Source organism: Hydra vulgaris, chromosome 02, assembly GCF_038396675.1.
Source record: "Hydra vulgaris chromosome 02, alternate assembly HydraT2T_AEP".
Taxonomy (NCBI): domain Eukaryota; kingdom Metazoa; phylum Cnidaria; class Hydrozoa; order Anthoathecata; family Hydridae; genus Hydra; species Hydra vulgaris.
Window position 1 is genome coordinate 24,500,001 of NC_088921.1, and position 24,232 is coordinate 24,524,232.

Below are 24,232 nucleotides of genomic sequence, written 5' to 3' on the forward strand. Positions count from 1 at the left end.
CTGCTTAGACAGCGATTTTCAGCATTTTTTAGAAAAATCAATTTTATGGTTTTTTAAAAAACCGCAATAATAATGACTAGAAAGTTTTTTTAATTAATAGTGTTTTTGTTTCTTTAAAACATTTTTTTGAAACACAGAGTGTTGCTACATATATACATATATTTTATATATATAAATATGAATATATATATATATATTTATATATATTATATATATATATATATATATATATATATATATATATATATATATATATATATATATATATATATATATAGTAGTTTGCTAATTTTGTATAATTAGTGTTAATAAATAATAAATTAATACTAATGTAATAAGTATTAAGTTATTATTTAGTTAACAAACTTGTGCTAAAATCATTGTTTTGTATGTAGCTTATACTTATAAAACATTCATTTTTTTCTACTAAGTTAATATTATAATTTGTTTTTCCTGCAGTGAGTATGTTTTATAAGAATAATAAAGCTTCTAAAACAATTTTTGATTTTTACTTTACAAATCATTAAAACATATTAAACTATGAAATAATTGTTAATATATGTAAATTAAATTAGAAATTAAATTAAGTATTCAACAAATAGAATGCTCAATTTTCTTAAAGAACAGAGTAATAATAAATAAGTAAAAACACTTATCTAAATTTCTACTAAACTAATTTAAATTTCTTCTAAAGTCTGTTTCACCTTCAGCAGGTTCATCAGGAAGCAAGCAGGTTCATCAGGTTCCTGATGAAAATGCTGTAGGTGAAACAGACTTTAGGAGAAATTTTAATTGGTGTTTTTACTAATTTATTTATATATATCAGGGGCTATTCTAGACTGTTTTCGACAGCGTCAACTGTATTTGGGTGCCACCCAAATTAAAAATTGAGGACTTTTTTTTATTACGTTTTTTTTGGCAAATATTTTTTTTCTCGCAATAAAACCTTGAAAGTTGGCAATATTTCTGCCAAATTTCTCCAGGACTGGAGGGTACCACCACCCAAATTTTTTTCCTAGAATAGCCCCTGTATATATATATATATATATATATATATATATATATATATATATATATATATATATATATATATATATATATATATATACACATATATATATATACACATATATATATATATATATATATATATATATATATATATATATATATATATATATATATATATATATATACATATATATATATATATATATATATATATATATATATATATATATATATATATATATATACATATATATATATAATGTATACATATTTATTTATATACATATATATTTTAATATATTTGTATATATATATATTTATATATATATATATATATATATATATATATATATATATATATATATATATATATATTTATAGCTTGTGATTGCTACCTTCCTGGCACTCAAGGTGGGAATAACAATGAGTGTGATAGTTTGACTGGTCAATGTGTTTGTGATTCTCAAAAAAATGTTGGGGGAAGACAATGTAATCTTTGTAAAGAAAATTCTTTCAATATTTCATTGACTGTTGAGTTAAGATGTCAAGGTATGTCAAATTTATTAAAAATTTTTGGTTAAATTTATTTAAAATAAAAATGTGTTATTCGAGTTATTTGAAAGGGCTTTATGATAAGCTGTTTTTTTGTATCTTAATAGATTTTTTTCATTATATGTATGAGTATTTCAGAGTTGTCTTTTTAATGTTGGATGAATCAAATTTGATATTTTATTTTGATGTGACTTCAAAGTTTGTGGATATTTTTGTAGTTAAAAAGTAGATGAAAATATGAGAAAGTAATCAATATAATTTTTTTTTTTACAATTTGTTTTGTTAAATATTTAAAAAGACTATGTTAAATAATAAATTATTTAATTAAAGTTCAACTTCATTAATGGAAAAATTAGCACACATTTTCTCTTCCTCTAAATTCTTCAAGTGGTTAAAATAATATACAGTATGAACAGGGAATTATTGAAATAGTTGTCTGCAGACCATTTTCTACCAAAGTGTCTTTTCAATTTTTTCTGCTTCAATCTTTTCATTGCATAGGTGCATTCCTCCACAAAGATTGATAACATCCATGCCATTAACAAAATTATTACTTTTAACCACTCACAAGACATTGACACTTTCATTTCATCTTTCAACAACTCGTAGGGTTATTAAAGTTATTAACTGCAAACACATCCAATGAAGACTTTTCAATATCCACGGCAGAGGTTTTCTTGCTATTGCTAACCTGCTCATATAAGGCGAATGCACTTCCTTCAAGAAACAAAAAAGTTATAGAAGTCAGATGGCTCCTATTTTGCAGCTCTCCAACCAGTTTTACTTTTTTCAGCCACACTTAATATTACCAGATCCATCAAATCTAAAAAAAAAAAGTTTCCGTGATAGCAAGATTGAAATAATTTTTTAGCCAACTTGTCATTTGATGTATATTGTTTATCCTGATTTTACATTCTTGCCTTGCCTTCCTTATTTTAGTAATAAAGTTTTGTAAAAAGTAATTAAATATATTTTTATTTATGTAGAATAATCCTAGTATTTTTAACTCAAATAATTGTTATTTTATTAAACAGAATGTCCAGTGTGTTATGGTCTAATAGAAAATTCTGTTTTGCAATTACGCAGTAATATTCTTCAAGTTCAAATTCAAATTTTAAATATGGTATCAAAGTTATCTAGCATGACTGTTTCTCCTTTTTATCAGTCTATTAGTTCAATGAGATCTGATATTACTAATCTTGCTCGCCGAGCAGATCAAGGATTGTCAGTTGGTTCAGGATTGGATCTTTTGTGGAAAAGTCTTGATAATAGTGTAAACTTGTTTTTAAATACGCTGTCTAATTCAACATATGCAAAATTGGAAAGTCTATTAATGGGTGCAAACACTATATTTGCCATACATAACTCTACCGTGTTTCAGTACTCTGCTATCTTTCATTATTTGATAACCAGCTTCAATTTAATCAATAACACAGTACGGGCACGAATGCAACAGCAAGGTGTGGCTATGGAACAGCTGCGAAATTTAGGAAATGAGATGGGAGGATATGTAGCTCTAGCTACAAGAAGAACAAATGAAGTTTTAACAAAAAAGTATGATTTAAAGCAGAAAATACAAGTATCAATAAATGCTGCTGTCCAAGCTGCCAGCACTGCAAAATTAACACGAGAAACTGCATTTAATATGACATTTACTTTTGAACCTGTGTTGTTACGGGGTAAAGAAGTTCAAAGTATTGCAAGAACTTGTCTTGCAGCTATTCAAAATTGGTTTCGAAATGCAAGCAGAGTGTTGCTGTATTCTCAAACTGTGTTGAATGCTACTACTTCACCATTAGTTGATAATTCAAAGGTGAGTTATTTACAATTATAAAAGACAAACTTAATGATTCGGTATAAGTATTGATAAAATATTTTAATTATGATTAGAACATCACAAGTTTGGGTTTTCTTACACAAGCACTGCGAGATCGTTTTAATGGATTTACAACTTCAGTATTTTCACTGACAACAAATGTCAATTCTGTTGCTTTGGAAATCACTAAACTCAAAACTTCATTACACCAAACTCAAATTTCTGCCATTGAGCGACGATCTTCTCTTTTGTTTACCAATATTGTGTTATTATATAACAAAACTGTTTTGGCTGTTAATATTGCCAAGAAGACATATGATGATGCTTGGACCATGTTAAATACAGTTAAAAACTTTATGGTTGTTGCTTCTCAAGCAAAGCGAGCTGCTAACGAAGCTCTCACACAAGTATGATTTTTTTTTTAAGTATTTAAAAATAATGCTACAATACTAAAATAAGTTGAACAAAATAGCAAATCAAAATAAACAGTTGTTAAAATAATTAAGATTAATTAAAAATAATTAAGAAAAATAAAATCTGTAAAATTTTATTAAAATGTAAAAATCTAACTTTTAAATGCACAAATTAAAAACTAAGTGGCTTAATCATTAACTAGTTTTCCTATATATACTTGTAATGTTTGTTTTATAAAACAAATATTATAAAATTAAATAGGAAAACAGTTAATGATAAAATAATAGTTTCATTTCTAAAATATCATAAAACCTACTACCAATCTTATGTTGATCTAGTAACACTTTTTTAGTGGCTTTATTTACACTGACATTTTTACTTACACTGACATCTTTTTATAGAATTTTCATGCAGTTGTACAATCTTATTATATTTAATTATTCTGGTTATCTTGCTTATTCAAGCTATTTTACTATTAAATTTTTACTTTTTGATCACATTTTCTGGCGCCATAACAACATAACAGGGTGTATTTGGGCTTAAAAAAAATAAGGGCAAAACTATCTTGTTCAAAAAATGTTATAAATACTCTAACCTGTACTGCTAAATAATTTTTATTATTATATCTCTATTATTGTTAATCCTTTTCACTAATCATAATAACTCTGTTATCATTAATCTCTCTTATATCAAATTTTTTTAATTAATTTTCACTAATCATAATCACTCTGTTATCATTAATCTCTCTTATATCAAATTTTTTTAAATAACTTTCACTAATCATAATCACTCTGTTATCATTAATCTCTCTTATATCAAATTTTTTTTATTAATTTTCACTAATCATAATCACTCTGTTATCATTAATCTCTCTTATATCAAATTTTTTTTATTAATTTTCACTAATCATAATCACTCTGTTATCATTAATCTCTCTTATATCAAATTTTTTTTATTAATTTTCACTAATCATAATCACTCTGTTATCATTAATCTCTCTTATATCAAATTTTTTTAAATAATTTTCACTAATCATAATCACTCTGTTATCATTAATCTCTCTTATATCAAATTTTTTTAAATAACTTTTACTAATCATAATCACTCTGTTATCATTAATCTCTCTTATATCAAATTTTTTTAATTAAATTTCACTAATCATAATCACTCTTTTATCATAAATCTCTCTGATATCTAATTTTTATAATTATTTTTCTCTAAACATAATCACTCTGTTATCATTAATCTCTCTTATATCAAATTTTTTTAAATAACTTTCACTAATCATAATCACTCTGTTATCATTAATCTCTCTTATATCAAATTTTTTTTATTAATTTTCACTAATCATAATCACTCTGTTATCATTAATCTCTCTTATATCAAATTTTTTTTATTAATTTTCACTAATCATAATCACTCTGTTATCATTAATCTCTCTTATATCAAATTTTTTTTATTAATTTTCACTAATCATAATCACTCTGTTATCATTAATCTCTCTTATATCAAATTTTTTTTATTAATTTTCACTAATCATAATCACTCTGTTATCATTAATCTCTCTTATATCAAATTTTTTTAAATAATTTTCACTAATCATAATCACTCTGTTATCATTAATCTCTCTTATATCAAATTTTTTTTATTAATTTTCACTAATCATAATCACTCTGTTATCATTAATCTCTCTTATATCAAATTTTTTTAAATAATTTTCACTAATCATAATCACTCTGTTATCATTAATCTCTCTTATATCAAATTTTTTTAAATAATTTTCACTAATCATAATCACTCTGTTATCATTAATCTCTCTTATATCAAATTTTTTTTATTAATTTTCACTAATCATAATCACTCTGTTATCATTAATCTCTCTTATATCAAATTTTTTTTATTAATTTTCACTAATCATAATCACTCTGTTATCATTAATCTCTCTTATATCAAATTTTTTTTATTAATTTTCACTAATCATAATCACTCTGTTATCATTAATCTCTCTTATATCAAATTTTTTTAAATAATTTTCACTAATCATAATCACTCTGTTATCATTAATCTCTCTTATATCAAATTTTTTTAAATAAATTTCACTAATCATAATCACTCTGTTATCATTAATCTCTCTTATATCAAATTTTTTTAATTAATTTTCACTAATCATAATCACTCTGTTATCATTAATCTCTCTTATATCAAATTTTTTTTATTAATTTTCACTAATCATAATCACTCTGTTATCATTAATCTCTCTTATATCAAATTTTTTTTATTAATTTTCACTAATCATAATCACTCTGTTATCATTAATCTCTCTTATATCAAATTTTTTTTATTAATTTTCACTAATCATAATCACTCTGTTATCATTAATCTCTCTTATATCAAATTTTTTTAAATAATTTTCACTAATCATAATCACTCTGTTATCATTAATCTCTCTTATATCAAATTTTTTTAAATAACTTTCACTAATCATAATCACTCTGTTATCATTAATCTCTCTTATATCAAATTTTTTTTATTAATTTTCACTAATCATAATCACTCTGTTATCATTAATCTCTCTTATATCAAATTTTTTTTAATAATTTTCACTAATCATAATCACTCTGTTATCATTAATCTCTCTTATATCAAATTTTTTTTATTAATTTTCACTAATCATAATCACTCTGTTATCATTAATCTCTCTTATATCAAATTTTTTTTATTAATTTTCACTAATCATAATCACTCTGTTATCATTAATCTCTCTTATATCAAATTTTTTTAAATAATTTTCACTAATCATAATCACTCTGTTATCATTAATCTCTCTTATATCAAATTTTTTTAAATAACTTTCACTAATCATAATCACTCTGTTATCATTAATCTCTCTTATATCAAATTTTTTTTATTAATTTTCACTAATCATAATCACTCTGTTATCATTAATCTCTCTTATATCAAATTTTTTTAAATAATTTTCACTAATCATAATCACTCTGTTATCATTAATCTCTCTTATATCAAATTTTTTTAAATAACTTTCACTAATCATAATCACTCTGTTATCATTAATCTCTCTTATATCAAATTTTTTTTATTAATTTTCACTAATCATAATCACTCTGTTATCATTAATCTCTCTTATATCAAATTTTTTTTATTAATTTTCACTAATCATAATCACTCTGTTATCATTAATCTCTCTTATATCAAATTTTTTTTATTAATTTTCACTAATCATAATCACTCTGTTATCATTAATCTCTCTTATATCAAATTTTTTTTATTAATTTTCACTAATCATAATCACTCTGTTATCATTAATCTCTCTTATATCAAATTTTTTTAAATAATTTTCACTAATCATAATCACTCTGTTATCATTAATCTCTCTTATATCAAATTTTTTAAAATAACTTTCACTAATCATAATCACTCTGTTATCATTAATCTCTCTTATATCAAATTTTTTTTATTAATTTTCACTAATCATAATCACTCTGTTATCATTAATCTCTCTTATATCAAATTTTTTTAAATAATTTTCACTAATCATAATCACTCTGTTATCATTAATCTCTCTTATATCAAATTTTTTTTATTAATTTTCACTAATCATAATCACTCTGTTATCATTAATCTCTCTTATATCAAATTTTTTTTATTAATTTTCACTAATCATAATCACTCTGTTATCATTAATCTCTCTTATATCAAATTTTTTTAAATAATTTTCACTAATCATAATCACTCTGTTATCATTAATCTCTCTTATATCAAATTTTTTTAAATAACTTTCACTAATCATAATCACTCTGTTATCATTAATCTCTCTTATATCAAATTTTTTTTATTAATTTTCACTAATCATAATCACTCTGTTATCATTAATCTCTCTTATATCAAATTTTTTTAAATAACTTTCACTAATCATAATCACTCTGTTATCATTAATCTCTCTTATATCAAATTTTTTTAAATAACTTTCACTAATCATAATCACTCTGTTATCATTAATCTCTCTTATATCAAATTTTTTTTATTAATTTTCACTAATCATAATCACTCTGTTATCATTAATCTCTCTTATATCAAATTTTTTTTATTAATTTTCACTAATCATAATCACTCTGTTATCATTAATCTCTCTTATATCAAATTTTTTTTATTAATTTTCACTAATCATAATCACTCTGTTATCATTAATCTCTCTTATATCAAATTTTTTTTATTAATTTTCACTAATCATAATCACTCTGTTATCATTAATCTCTCTTATATCAAATTTTTTTAAATAATTTTCACTAATCATAATCACTCTGTTATCATTAATCTCTCTTATATCAAATTTTTTTAAATAACTTTCACTAATCATAATCACTCTGTTATCATTAATCTCTCTTATATCAAATTTTTTTTATTAATTTTCACTAATCATAATCACTCTGTTATCATTAATCTCTCTTATATCAAATTTTTTTAAATAATTTTCACTAATCATAATCACTCTGTTATCATTAATCTCTCTTATATCAAATTTTTTTAATTAATTTTCACTAATCATAATCACTCTGTTATCATTAATCTCTCTTATATCAAATTTTTTTTATTAATTTTCACTAATCATAATCACTCTGTTATCATTAATCTCTCTTATATCAAATTTTTTTTATTAATTTTCACTAATCATAATCACTCTGTTATCATTAATCTCTCTTATATCAAATTTTTTTTATTAATTTTCACTAATCATAATCACTCTGTTATCATTAATCTCTCTTATATCAAATTTTTTTTATTAATTTTCACTAATCATAATCACTCTGTTATCATTAATCTCTCTTATATCAAATTTTTTTAAATAATTTTCACTAATCATAATCACTCTGTTATCATTAATCTCTCTTATATCAAATTTTTTTAAATAACTTTCACTAATCATAATCACTCTGTTATCATTAATCTCTCTTATATCAAATTTTTTTTATTAATTTTCACTAATCATAATCACTCTGTTATCATTAATCTCTCTTATATCAAATTTTTTTAAATAATTTTCACTAATCATAATCACTCTGTTATCATTAATCTCTCTTATATCAAATTTTTTTTATTAATTTTCACTAATCATAATCACTCTGTTATCATTAATCTCTCTTATATCAAATTTTTTTTATTAATTTTCACTAATCATAATCACTCTGTTATCATTAATCTCTCTTATATCAAATTTTTTTAAATAATTTTCACTAATCATAATCACTCTGTTATCATTAATCTCTCTTATATCAAATTTTTTTAAATAACTTTCACTAATCATAATCACTCTGTTATCATTAATCTCTCTTATATCAAATTTTTTTTATTAATTTTCACTAATCATAATCACTCTGTTATCATTAATCTCTCTTATATCAAATTTTTTTAAATAATTTTCACTAATCATAATCACTCTGTTATCATTAATCTCTCTTATATCAAATTTTTTTTATTAATTTTCACTAATCATAATCACTCTGTTATCATTAATCTCTCTTATATCAAATTTTTTTTATTAATTTTCACTAATCATAATCACTCTGTTATCATTAATCTCTCTTATATCAAATTTTTTTTATTAATTTTCACTAATCATAATCACTCTGTTATCATTAATCTCTCTTATATCAAATTTTTTTTATTAATTTTCACTAATCATAATCACTCTGTTATCATTAATCTCTCTTATATCAAATTTTTTTTATTAATTTTCACTAATCATAATCACTCTGTTATCATTAATCTCTCTTATATCAAATTTTTTTAAATAACTTTCACTAATCATAATCACTCTGTTATCATTAATCTCTCTTATATCAAATTTTTTTTATTAATTTTCACTAATCATAATCACTCTGTTATCATTAATCTCTCTTATATCAAATTTTTTTAAATAATTTACACTAATCATAATCACTCTGTTATCATTAATCTCTCTTATATCAAATTTTTTTAAATAATTTTCACTAATCATAATCACTCTGTTATCATTAATCTCTCTTATATCAAATTTTTTTTATTAATTTTCACTAATCATAATCACTCTGTTATCATTAATCTCTCTTATATCAAATTTTTTTTATTAATTTTCACTAATCATAATCACTCTGTTATCATTAATCTCTCTTATATCAAATTTTTTTTATTAATTTTCACTAATCATAATCACTCTGTTATCATTAATCTCTCTTATATCAAATTTTTTTTATTAATTTTCACTAATCATAATCACTCTGTTATCATTAATCTCTCTTATATCAAATTTTTTTAAATAATTTTCACTAATCATAATCACTCTGTTATCATTAATCTCTCTTATATCAAATTTTTTTAAATAACTTTCACTAATCATAATCACTCTGTTATCATTAATCTCTCTTATATCAAATTTTTTTTATTAATTTTCACTAATCATAATCACTCTGTTATCATTAATCTCTCTTATATCAAATTTTTTAAAATAATTTTCACTAATCATAATCACTATGTTATCATTAATCTCTCTTATATCAAATTTTTTTTAATAAATTTCACTAATCATAATCACTCTGTTATCATTAATCTCTCTTATATCAAATTTTTTTTATTAATTTTCACTAATCATAATCACTCTGTTATCATTAATCTCTCTTATATCAAATTTTTTTTATTAATTTTCACTAATCATAATCACTCTGTTATCATTAATCTCTCTTATATCAAATTTTTTTTATTAATTTTCACTAATCATAATCACTCTGTTATCATTAATCTCTCTTATATCAAATTTTTTTTATTAATTTTCACTAATCATAATCACTCTGTTATCATTAATCTCTCTTATATCAAATTTTTTTAAATAATTTTCACTAATCATAATCACTCTGTTATCATTAATCTCTCTTATATCAAATTTTTTTAAATAACTTTCACTAATCATAATCACTCTGTTATCATTAATCTCTCTTATATCAAATTTTTTTTATTAATTTTCACTAATCATAATCACTCTGTTATCATTAATCTCTCTTATATCAAATTTTTTTAAATAATTTTCACTAATCATAATCACTCTGTTATCATTAATCTCTCTTATATCAAATTTTTTTTATTAATTTTCACTAATCATAATCACTCTGTTATCATTAATCTCTCTTATATCAAATTTTTTTTATTAATTTTCACTAATCATAATCACTCTGTTATCATTAATCTCTCTTATATCAAATTTTTTTAAATAATTTTCACTAATCATAATCACTCTGTTATCATTAATCTCTCTTATATCAAATTTTTTTAAATAACTTTCACTAATCATAATCACTCTGTTATCATTAATCTCTCTTATATCAAATTTTTTTTATTAATTTTCACTAATCATAATCACTCTGTTATCATTAATCTCTCTTATATCAAATTTTTTTAAATAACTTTCACTAATCATAATCACTCTGTTATCATTAATCTCTCTTATATCAAATTTTTTTAAATAACTTTCACTAATCATAATCACTCTGTTATCATTAATCTCTCTTATATCAAATTTTTTTTATTAATTTTCACTAATCATAATCACTCTGTTATCATTAATCTCTCTTATATCAAATTTTTTTAATTAACTTTCACTAATCATAATCACTCTGTTATCATTAATCTCTCTTATATCAAATTTTTTTTATTAATTTTCACTAATCATAATCACTCTGTTATCATTAATCTCTCTTATATCAAATTTTTTTTATTAATTTTCACTAATCATAATCACTCTGTTATCATTAATCTCTCTTATATCAAATTTTTTTAAATAACTTTCACTAATCATAATCACTCTGTTATCATTAATCTCTCTTATATCAAATTTTTTTCATTAATTTTCACTAATCATAATCACTCTGTTATCATTAATCTCTCTTATATCAAATTTTTTTAATTAATTTTCACTAATCATAATCACTCTGTTATCATTAATCTCTCTTATATCAAATTTTTTTTAATAATTTTCACTAATCATAATCACTCTGTTATCATTAATCTCTCTTATATCAAATTTTTTTTATTAATTTTCACTAATCATAATCACTCTGTTATCATTAATCTCTCTTATATCAAATTTTTTTAAATAATTTTCACTAATCATAATCACTCTGTTATCATTAATCTCTCTTATATCAAATTTTTTTAAATAACTTTCACTAATCATAATCACTCTGTTATCATTAATCTCTCTTATATCAAATTTTTTTTATTAATTTTCACTAATCATAATCACTCTGTTATCATTAATCTCTCTTATATCAAATTTTTTTAAATAATTTTCACTAATCATAATCACTCTGTTATCATTAATCTCTCTTATATCAAATTTTTTTAAATAACTTTCACTAATCATAATCACTCTGTTATCATTAATCTCTCTTATATCAAATTTTTTTTATTAATTTTCACTAATCATAATCACTCTGTTATCATTAATCTCTCTTATATCAAATTTTTTTAAATAATTTTCACTAATCATAATCACTCTGTTATCATTAATCTCTCTTATATCAAATTTTTTTAAATAACTTTCACTAATCATAATCACTCTGTTATCATTAATCTCTCTTATATCAAATTTTTTTTATTAATTTTCACTAATCATAATCACTCTGTTATCATTAATCTCTCTTATATCAAATTTTTTTAAATAATTTTCACTAATCATAATCACTCTGTTATCATTAATCTCTCTTATATCAAATTTTTTTAATTAATTTTCACTAATCATAATCACTCTGTTATCATTAATCTCTCTTATATCAAATTTTTTTTATTAATTTTCACTAATCATAATCACTCTGTTATCATTAATCTCTCTTATATCAAATTTTTTAAAATAATTTTCACTAATCATAATCACTCTGTTTTCATTAATCTCTCTTATATCAAATTTTTTTTATTAATTTTCACAAATCATAATCACACTGTTATCATTAATCTCTCTTATATCAAATTTTTTTTATTAATTTTCACTAATCATAATCACTCTGTTATCATTAATCTCTCTTATATCAAATTTTTTTAAATAAATTTCACTAATCATAATCACTCTGTTATCATTAATCTCTCTTATATAAAATATATTTTAATAATATTAACTAATAATAATCAATCTGTTATAATTATTCTCTCTTATATCAAATTTTTTTTAATAATTTTCACTAATCATAATCACTCTGTTATCATTAATCTCTCTTATATCAAATTTTTTTAAATAACTTTCACTAATCATAATCACTCTGTTATCATTAATCTCTCTTATATCAAATTTTTTTTATTAATTTTCACTAATCATAATCACTCTGTTATCATTAATCTCTCTTATATCAAATTTTTTTTATTAATTTTCACTAATCATAATCACTCTGTTATCATTAATCTCTCTTATATCAAATTTTTTTAAATAATTTTCACTAATCATAATCACTCTGTTATCATTAATCTCTCTTATATCAAATTTTTTTAAATAACTTTCACTAATCATAATCACTCTGTTATCATTAATCTCTCTTATATCAAATTTTTTTTATTAATTTTCACTAATCATAATCACTCTGTTATCATTAATCTCTCTTATATCAAATTTTTTTAATTAATTTTCACTAATCATAATCACTCTGTTATCATTAATCTCTCTTATATCAAATTTTTTTAATTAATTTTCACTAATCATAATCACTCTGTTATCATTAATCTCTCTTATATCAAATTTTTTTTATTAATTTTCACTAATCATAATCACTCTGTTATCATTAATCTCTCTTATATCAAATTTTTTTTATTAATTTTCACTAATCATAATCACTCTGTTATCATTAATCTCTCTTATATCAAATTTTTTTAAATAATTTTCACTAATCATAATCACTCTGTTATCATTAATCTCTCTTATATCAAATTTTTTTAAATAACTTTCACTAATCATAATCACTCTGTTATCATTAATCTCTCTTATATCAAATTTTTTTAATTAATTTTCACTAATCATAATCACTCTGTTATCATTAATCTCTCTTATATCAAATTTTTTTTATTAATTTTCACTAATCATAATCACTCTGTTATCATTAATCTCTCTTATATCAAATTTTTTTTATTAATTTTCACTAATCATAATCACTCTGTTATCATTAATCTCTCTTATATCAAATTTTTTTTAATAATTTTCACTAATCATAATCACTCTGTTATCATTAATCTCTCTTATATCAAATTTTTTTAAATAATTTTCACTAATCATAATCACTCTGTTATCATTAATCTCTCTTATATCAAATTTTTTTTATTAATTTTCACTAATCATAATCACTCTGTTATCATTAATCTCTCTTATATCAAATTTTTTTTATTAATTTTCACTAATCATAATCACTCTGTTATCATTAATCTCTCTTATATCAAATTTTTTTAAATAATTTTCACTAATCATAATCACTCTGTTATCATTAATCTCTCTTATATCAAATTTTTTTAAATAACTTTCACTAATCATAATCACTCTGTTATCATTAATCTCTCTTATATCAAATTTTTTTAAATAATTTTCACTAATCATAATCACTCTGTTATCATTAATCTCTCTTATATCAAATTTTTTTAAATAACTTTCACTAATCATAATCACTCTGTTATCATTAATCTCTCTTATATCAAATTTTTTTAAATAACTTTCACTAATCATAATCACTCTGTTATCATTAATCTCTCTTATATCAAATTTTTTTTATTAATTTTCACTAATCATAATCACTCTGTTATCATTAATCTCTCTTATATCAAATTTTTTTAAATAACTTTCACTAATCATAATCACTCTGTTATCATTAATCTCTCTTATATCAAATTTTTTTAAATAACTTTCACTAATCATAATCACTCTGTTATCATTAATCTCTCTTATATCAAATTTTTTTTATTAATTTTCACTAATCATAATCACTCTGTTATCATTAATCTCTCTTATATCAAATTTTTTTTATTAATTTTCACTAATCATAATCACTCTGTTATCATTAATCTCTCTTATATCAAATTTTTTTAAATAATTTTCACTAATCATAATCACTCTGTTATCATTAATCTCTCTTATATCAAATTTTTTTAAATAATTTTCACTAATCATAATCACTCTGTTATCATTAATCTCTCTTATATCAAATTTTTTTTATTAATTTTCACTAATCATAATCACTCTGTTATCATTAATCTCTCTTATATCAAATTTTTTTTATTAATTTTCACTAATCATAATCACTCTGTTATCATTAATCTCTCTTATATCAAATTTTTTTAAATAATTTTCACTAATCATAATCACTCTGTTATCATTAATCTCTCTTATATCAAATTTTTTTTATTAATTTTCACTAATCATAATCACTCTGTTATCATTAATCTCTCTTATATCAAATTTTTTTTATTAATTTTCACTAATCATAATCACTCTGTTATCATTAATCTCTCTTATATCAAATTTTTTTAAATAATTTTTACTAATCATAATCACTCTGTTATCATTAATCTCTCTTATATCAAATTTTTTTAAATAACTTTCACTAATCATAATCACTCTGTTATCATTAATCTCTCTTATATCAAATTTTTTTTATTAATTTTCACTAATCATAATCACTCTGTTATCATTAATCTCTCTTATATCAAATTTTTATTATTAATTTTCACTAATCATAATCACTCTGATATCATTAATCTCTCTTATATCAAATTTTTTTTATTAATTTTCACTAATCATAATCACTCTGTTATCATTAATCTCTCTTATATCAAATTTTTTTTATTAATTTTCACTAATCATAATCACTCTGTTATCATTAATCTCTCTTATATCAAATTTTTTAAAATAATTTTCACTAATCATAATCACTCTGTTATCATTAATCTCTCTTATATCAAATTTTTTTAAATAACTTTCACTAATCATAATCACTCTGTTATCATTAATCTCTCTTATATCAAATTTTTTTTATTAATTTTCACTAATCATAATCACTCTGTTATCATTAATCTCTCTTATATCAAATTTTTTTTATTAATTTTCACTAATCATAATCACTCTGTTATCATTAATCTCTCTTATATCAAATTTTTTTTATTAATTTTCACTAATCATAATCACTCTGTTATCATTAATCTCTCTTATATCAAATTTTTTTATTAATTTTTACTAATCATAATCACTCTGTTATCATTAATCTCTCTTATATCAAATTTTTTTTATTAATTTTCACTAATCATAATCACTCTGTTATCATTAATCTCTCTTGTATCAAATTTTTTTAAATAATTTTCACTAATCATAATCACTCTGTTATCATTAATCTCTCTTATATCAAATTTTTTTAAATAACTTTCACTAATCATAATCACTCTGTTATCATAATTCTCTCTTATATCAAATTTTTTTTATTAATTTTCACTAATCATAATCACTCTGTTATCATTAATCTCTCTTATATCAAATTTTTTTAAATAATTTTCACTAATCATAATCACTCTGTTATCATTAATTTCTTTTATATCAAATTTTTTAAATAACTTTCACTAATCATAATCACTCTGTTATCATTAATCTCTCTTATATCAAATTTTTTTTATTAATTTTCACTAATCATAATCACTCTGTTATCATTAATCTCTCTTATATCAAATTTTTTTTATTAATTTTCACTAATCATAATCACTCTGTTATCATTAATCTCTCTTATATCAAATTTTTTTTTATTAATTTTCACTAATCATAATCACTCTGTTATCATTAATCTCTCTTATATCAAATTTTTTTTATTAATTTTCACTAATCATAATCACTCTGTTATCATTGATCTATTATATCAAATTTTTTTAAATAATTTTCACTAATCATAATCACTCTGTTATCATTAATCTCTCTTATATCAAATTTTTTTAAATAATTTTTACTAATCATAATCACTCTGTTATCATTAATCTCTCTTATATCAAATTTTTTTTATTAATTTTCACTAATCATAATCACTCTGTTATCATTAATCTCTCTTATATCAAATTTTTTTAAATAATTTTCACTAATCATAATCACTCTGTTATAATTAATCTCTCTTATATCAAATTTTTTTAAATAATTTTCACTAATCATAATCACTCTGTTATCATTAATCTCTCTTATATCAAATTTTTTTTATTAATTTTCACTAATCATAATCACTATGTTATCATTAATCTCTCTTATCTCAAATTATTTTTATTAATTTTCACTAATCATACTCACTTTGTTATCATTAATCTCTCTTATATCAAATTTTTTTATTAATTTTCACTAATCATAATCACTCTGTTATCATTAATCTCTCTTATATCAAATTTCTTTTATTAATTTTCACTAATCATAATCACTCTGTTATCATTAATCTCTCTTATATCAAATTTTTTTAAATAATTTTTACTAATCATAATCACTCTGTTATCATTAATCTCTCTTATATCAAATTTTTTTAAATAAATTTTACTAATCATAATCACTCTGTTATCATTAATCTCTCTTATATCAAATTTTTTTTATTAATTTTCACTAATCATAATCACTCTGTTATCATTAATCTCTCTTATATCAAATTTTTTTAAATAATTTTCACTAATCATAATCACTCTGTTATCATTAATCTCTCTTATATCAAATTTTTTTAAATAAATTTCACTAATCATAATCACTCTGTTATCATTAATCTCTCTTATATCAAATTTTTTTTATTAATTTTCACTAATCATAATCACTCTGTTATCATTAATCTCTCTTATATCAAATTTTTTTAAATAACTTTCACTAATCATAATCACTCTGTTATCATTAATCTCTCTTATATCAAATTTTTTTTATTAATTTTCACTAATCATAATCACTCTGTTATCATTAATCTCTCTTATATCAAATTTTTTTATTAATTTTCACTAATCATAATCACTCTGTTATCATTAATCTCTCTTATATCAAATTTTTTTTATTAATTTTCACTAATCATAATCACTCTGTTATCATTAATCTCTCTTATATCAAATTTTTTTTATTAATTTTCACTAATCATAATCACTCTGTTATCATTAATCTCTCTTATATCAAATTTTTTTTATTAATTTTCACTAATCATAATCACTCTGTTATCATTAATCTCTCTTATATCAAATTTTTTTAAATAATTTTCACTAATCATAATCACTCTGTTATCATTAATCTCTCTTATATCAAATTTTTTTAAATAACTTTTACTAATCATAATCACTCTGTTATCATTAATCTCTCTTATATCAAATTTTTTTTATTAATTTTCACTAATCATTATCACTCTGTTATCATTAATCTCTCTTATATCAAATTTTTTTTATTAATTTTCACTAATCATAATCACTCTGTTATCATTAATCTCTCTTATATCAAATTTTTTTATTAATTTTTACTAATCATAATCACTCTGTTATCATTAATCTCTCTTATATCAAATTTTTTTTATTAATTTTCACTAATCATAATCACTCTGTTATCATTAATCTCTCTTGTATCAAATTTTTTTAAATAATTTTCACTAATCATAATCACTCTGTTATCATTAATCTCTCTTATATCAAATTTTTTTAAATAACTTTCACTAATCATAATCACTCTGTTATCATTAATCTCTCTTATATCAAATTTTTTTTATTAATTTTCACTAATCATAATCACTCTGTTATCATTAATCTCTCTTATATCAAATTTTTTTAAATAATTTTCACTAATCATAATCACTCTGTTATCATTAATCTCTTTTATATCAAATTTTTTAAATAACTTTCACTAATCATAATCACTCTGTTATCATTAATCTCTCTTATATCAAATTTTTTTTATTAATTTTCACTAATCATAATCACTCTGTTATCATTAATCTCTCTTATATCAAATTTTTTTTATTAATTTTCACTAATCATAATCACTCTGTTATCATTAATCTCTCTTATATCAAATTTTTTTTATTAATTTTCACTAATCATAATCACTCTGTTATCATTAATCTCTCTTATATCAAATTTTTTTAAATAATTTTCACTAATCATAATCACTCTGTTATCATTAATCTCTCTTATATCAAATTTTTTTAAATAACTTTCACTAATCATAATCACTCTGTTATCATTAATCTCTCTTATATCAAATTTTTTTTATTAATTTTCACTAATCATTATCACTCTGTTATCATTAATCTCTCTTATATCAAATTTTTTTAAATAATTTTTACTAATCATAATCACTCTGTTATCATTAATCTCTCTTATATCAAATTTTTTTAAATAACTTTCACTAATCATAATCACTCTGTTATCATTAATCTCTCTTATATCAAATTTTTTTTATTAATTTTCACTAATCATAATCACTCTGTTATCATTAATCTCTCTTATATCAAATTTTTTTTATTAATTTTCACTAATCATAATCACTCTGTTATCATTAATCTCTCTTATATCAAATTTTTTTATTAATTTTTACTAATCATAATCACTCTGTTATCATTAATCTCTCTTATATCAAATTTTTTTTATTAATTTTCACTAATCATAATCACTCTGTTATCATTAATCTCTCTTGTATCAAATTTTTTTAAATAATTTTCACTAATCATAATCACTCTGTTATCATTAATCTCTCTTATATCAAATTTTTTTAAATAACTTTCACTAATCATAATCACTCTGTTATCATTAATCTCTCTTATATCAAATTTTTTTTATTAATTTTCACTAATCATAATCACTCTGTTATCATTAATCTCTCTTATATCAAATTTTTTTAAATAATTTTCACTAATCATAATCACTCTGTTATCATTAATCTCTTTTATATCAAATTTTTTAAATAACTTTCACTAATCATAATCACTCTGTTATCATTAATCTCTCTTATATCAAATTTTTTTTATTAATTTTCACTAATCATAATCACTCTGTTATCATTAATCTCTCTTATATCAAATTTTTTTTATTAATTTTCACTAATCATAATCACTCTGTTATCATTAATCTCTCTTATATCAAATTTTTTTTATTAATTTTCACTAATCATAATCACTCTGTTATCATTAATCTCTCTTATATCAAATTTTTTTTATTAATTTTTACTAATCATAATCACTCTGTTATCATTAATCTCTCTTATATCAAATTTTTTTTATTAATTTTCACTAATCATAATCACTCGGTTATCATTAATCTCTCTGGTATCAAATTTTTTTAAATAATTTTCACTAATCATAATCACTCTGTTATCATTAATCTCTCTTATATCAAATTTTTTTAAATAACTTTCACTAATCATAATCACTCTGTTATCATTAATCTCTCTTATATCAAATTTTTTTTATTAATTTTCACTAATCATAATCACTCTGTTATCATTAATCTCTCTTATATCAAATTTTTTTAAATAATTTTCACTAATCATAATCACTCTGTTATTATTAATCTCTTTTATATCAAATTTTTTAAATAACTTTCACTAATCATAATCACTCTGTTATCATTAATCTCTCTTATATCAAATTTTTTTTATTAATTTTCACTAATCATAATCACTCTGTTATCATTAATCTCTCTTATATCAAATTTTTTTTATTAATTTTCACTAATCATAATCACTCTGTTATCATTAATCTCTCTTATATCAAATTTTTTTTATTAATTTTCACTAATCATAATCACTCTGTTATCATTAATCTCTCTTATATCAAATTTTTTTTATTAATTTTCACTAATCATAATCACTCTGTTATCATTAATCTCTCTTATATCAAATTTTTTTAAATAATTTTCACTAATCATAATCACTCTGTTATCATTAATCTCTCTTATATCAAATTTTTTTAAATAACTTTTACTAATCATAATCACTCTGTTATCATTAATCTCTCTTATATCAAATTTTTTTTATTAATTTTCACTAATCATAATCACTCTGTTATCATTAATCTCTCTTATATCAAATTTTTTTAAATAATTTTCACTAATCATAATCACTCTGTTATCATTAATCTCTCTTATATCAAATTTTTTTAAATAATTTTCACTAATCATAATCACTCTGTTATCATTAATCTCTCTTATATCAAATTTTTTTTATTAATTTTCACTAATCATAATCACTCTGTTATCATTAATCTCTCTTATATCAAATTTTTTTTATTAATTTTCACTAATCATAATCACTTTGTTATCATTAATCTCTCTTATATCAAATTTTTTTATTAATTTTCACTAATCATAATCACTCTGTTATCATTAATCTCTCTTATATCAAATTTTTTTTATTAATTTTCACTAATCATAATCACTCTGTTATCATTAATCTCTCTTATATCAAATTTTTTTAAATAATTTTTACTAATCATAATCACTCTGTTATCATTAATCTCTCTTATATCAAATTTTTTTAAATAACTTTTACTAATCATAATCACTCTGTTATCATTAATCTCTCTTATATCAAATTTTTTTTATTAATTTTCACTAATCATAATCACTCTGTTATCATTAATCTCTCTTATATCAAATTTTTTTAAATAATTTTCACTAATCATAATCACTCTGTTATCATTAATCTCTCTTATATCAAATTTTTTTAAATAACTTTCACTAATCATAATCACTCTGTTATCATTAATCTCTCTTATATCAAATTTTTTTTATTAATTTTCACTAATCATAATCACTCTGTTATCATTAATCTCTCTTATATCAAATTTTTTTAAATAACTTTCACTAATCATAATCACTCTGTTATCATTAATCTCTCTTATATCAAATTTTTTTTATTAATTTTCACTAATCATAATCACTCTGTTATCATTAATCTCTCTTATATCAAATTTTTTTATTAATTTTCACTAATCATAATCACTCTGTTATCATTAATCTCTCTTATATCAAATTTTTTTTATTAATTTTCACTAATCATAATCACTCTGTTATCATTAATCTCTCTTATATCAAATTTTTTTTATTAATTTTCACTAATCATAATCACTCTGTTATCATTAATCTCTCTTATATCAAATTTTTTTTATTAATTTTCACTAATCATAATCACTCTGTTATCATTAATCTCTCTTATATCAAATTTTTTTAAATAATTTTCACTAATCATAATCACTCTGTTATCATTAATCTCTCTTATATCAAATTTTTTTAAATAACTTTTACTAATCATAATCACTCTGTTATCATTAATCTCTCTTATATCAAATTTTTTTTATTAATTTTCACTAATCATAATCACTCTGTTATCATTAATCTCTCTTATATCAAATTTTTTTAAATAATTTTTACTAATCATAATCACTCTGTTATCATTAATCTCTCTTATATCAAATTTTTTTAAATAACTTTCACTAATCATAATCACTCTGTTATCATTAATCTCTCTTATATCAAATTTTTTTTATTAATTTTCACTAATCATAATCACTCTGTTATCATTAATCTCTCTTATATCAAATTTTTTTAATTAATTTTTAAACAAAAGAGATCATGTAACAGTACAGGACATTCATTAGAAGATCAAATAGTTATAAAAAGTATATAACCCAGGAAAAGAAGTTTTATAGAATTTCTATAAACTTTTTAAACATATATTTTAGCCTATAGAAATTGTATAGAATTCTATAGAATTTTTATAGGAATTTCTACAGAACTTTTTTTTCTTTAGAAAAAAAAGTTTTATTGCGATTTTTATAAGAATTAATAGACAATCTACAGAAATTCTATAGAATTTCTATATAATTTTTATAGGCTATATGTTTCAAAAGTTTATAGAATTTCTATGGAATTTTTTTCCCTTTGAAGTCATGACATTGTCATAAACTTATTATAAAGTACCTAAAAATAAAATTTTCAGTGAAGATTTTAGACCTCATATCTGATGATCAGATATTGATGATTTTAGATCTCAGATCTGAGATCAGATAGTCAGTGATGATTTTAGATCTGAGATCTAATGATCAGTCAGTGATGATTTTAGATCTCAGATCTGATGATCAGATAGTCAGTGAATAAGCATGAAATAAAGTTGGTTTCACAATGTGCTTGAAAAAGAGTTGGTTCCACAAATTTAGCAGAGTTATGTATCAGTTTATGCATCTAGACATTTTAAAAAATATTATAAAAATGCTTAAGTGTTATAAGCCATCTGAACATAAATGATAGTTTTAATATTAATATAATTATTTTACACTGATCATAACTGATACTGCTTAATTATAACTGCACTAACGTCAATATTTAAATATAAAGTTTTTAAATATTTTTAAAACTTTCTTTTTATTTTCACTACTTGGACCTTTAATATATATTTGCATATATATTTACTATATATTTGCAAATAATGAGTTTAACAATCCTGTGTAAATATTTGATAATATATATTGATAATAAAAGTTTGTGCAATTGTGTAAATATTGTTCAGTTAAAGTTGATAGATTGTATTTAATACAAACATATTGATTAAATTAGGTTTTAAAATTGTAAATTAATTCCAGCAATAGTTAAATTTGTTGTAAAAAAAACGTGATGCTAAACTCTGCAATAATTTTCAATATATTCGGGAATAAACTATATTATAAATTATTTAGCATAACAAATTTAGGATTAACACTAATATAATAATTTAATGCAATTATTGTTGCAAATAATTGTTCATAAATTTTTTACAAAAATATAATTTTTTACTTCGAAAAAAAGAACTTATTTCGATGTTAAAGAGTTTGTACTTCAACTCTTGTTTGGAATTTAGCGCAAGCTGTCATTTTCACATTTATTTTTAAAAACAAATGTTCAATTTTTCATTTGAAGTTTGTTCAAATTTAAAATTAAAAAAGATATTAAATATATTTTTTTGTTCTTGTTGCAGTCTGGAAAAGAATGGGAAACAAATATCCGATTTAATTTATTAGTATGTATTTTTTTCAAAGGTTGATAATGTTAAATTAACTGTTGAGTCAGCACTTCAAACAGCAGTCTCTATTAGCAACCAGCTAAGAGGACCAATAGCAACAATAGCTACTGCATCACAGGTTAGCAACGCTGCAAGTTTATCAACTAGTCAGGAAACTCAGGTAAGGATAAAAATTTTGTATTTTAGTATTTTGCAATAAAAAATGTTATATTTTTAGTATTTCAAATTTTGTATTTATATATACTAATTTTATATATACTACTATATAATATACTAAATTTTATAAATGGGAAAAATATTACACATATTATATTTATATATTATTGTGCTTTTCATACTGTTAGAAGGTTTGAAATATAAATTATTAGTTGCAACCTCTAGACGTGTAATGTCATAGCTTTGAATATAGT

At 20.7% G+C, this 24,232-nt stretch overlaps 1 protein-coding gene across 1 annotated transcript in view; it reads left to right on the forward strand.

Annotated features, from left to right (window-relative positions):
- LOC100198511 (laminin subunit gamma-1) overlaps nucleotides 1-24,232 on the forward strand; it is a 68,493-nt gene that overhangs the window by 43,308 nt on the left and 953 nt on the right. Inside the window, exons 13-16 of the mRNA XM_065790385.1 lie at nucleotides 1,393-1,560; nucleotides 2,598-3,376; nucleotides 3,454-3,786; nucleotides 23,839-23,982. Coding sequence (XP_065646457.1) covers nucleotides 1,393-1,560; nucleotides 2,598-3,376; nucleotides 3,454-3,786; nucleotides 23,839-23,982 — 1,424 coding nt within the window. The remainder of the gene's footprint in view (nucleotides 1-1,392; nucleotides 1,561-2,597; nucleotides 3,377-3,453; nucleotides 3,787-23,838; nucleotides 23,983-24,232) is intronic.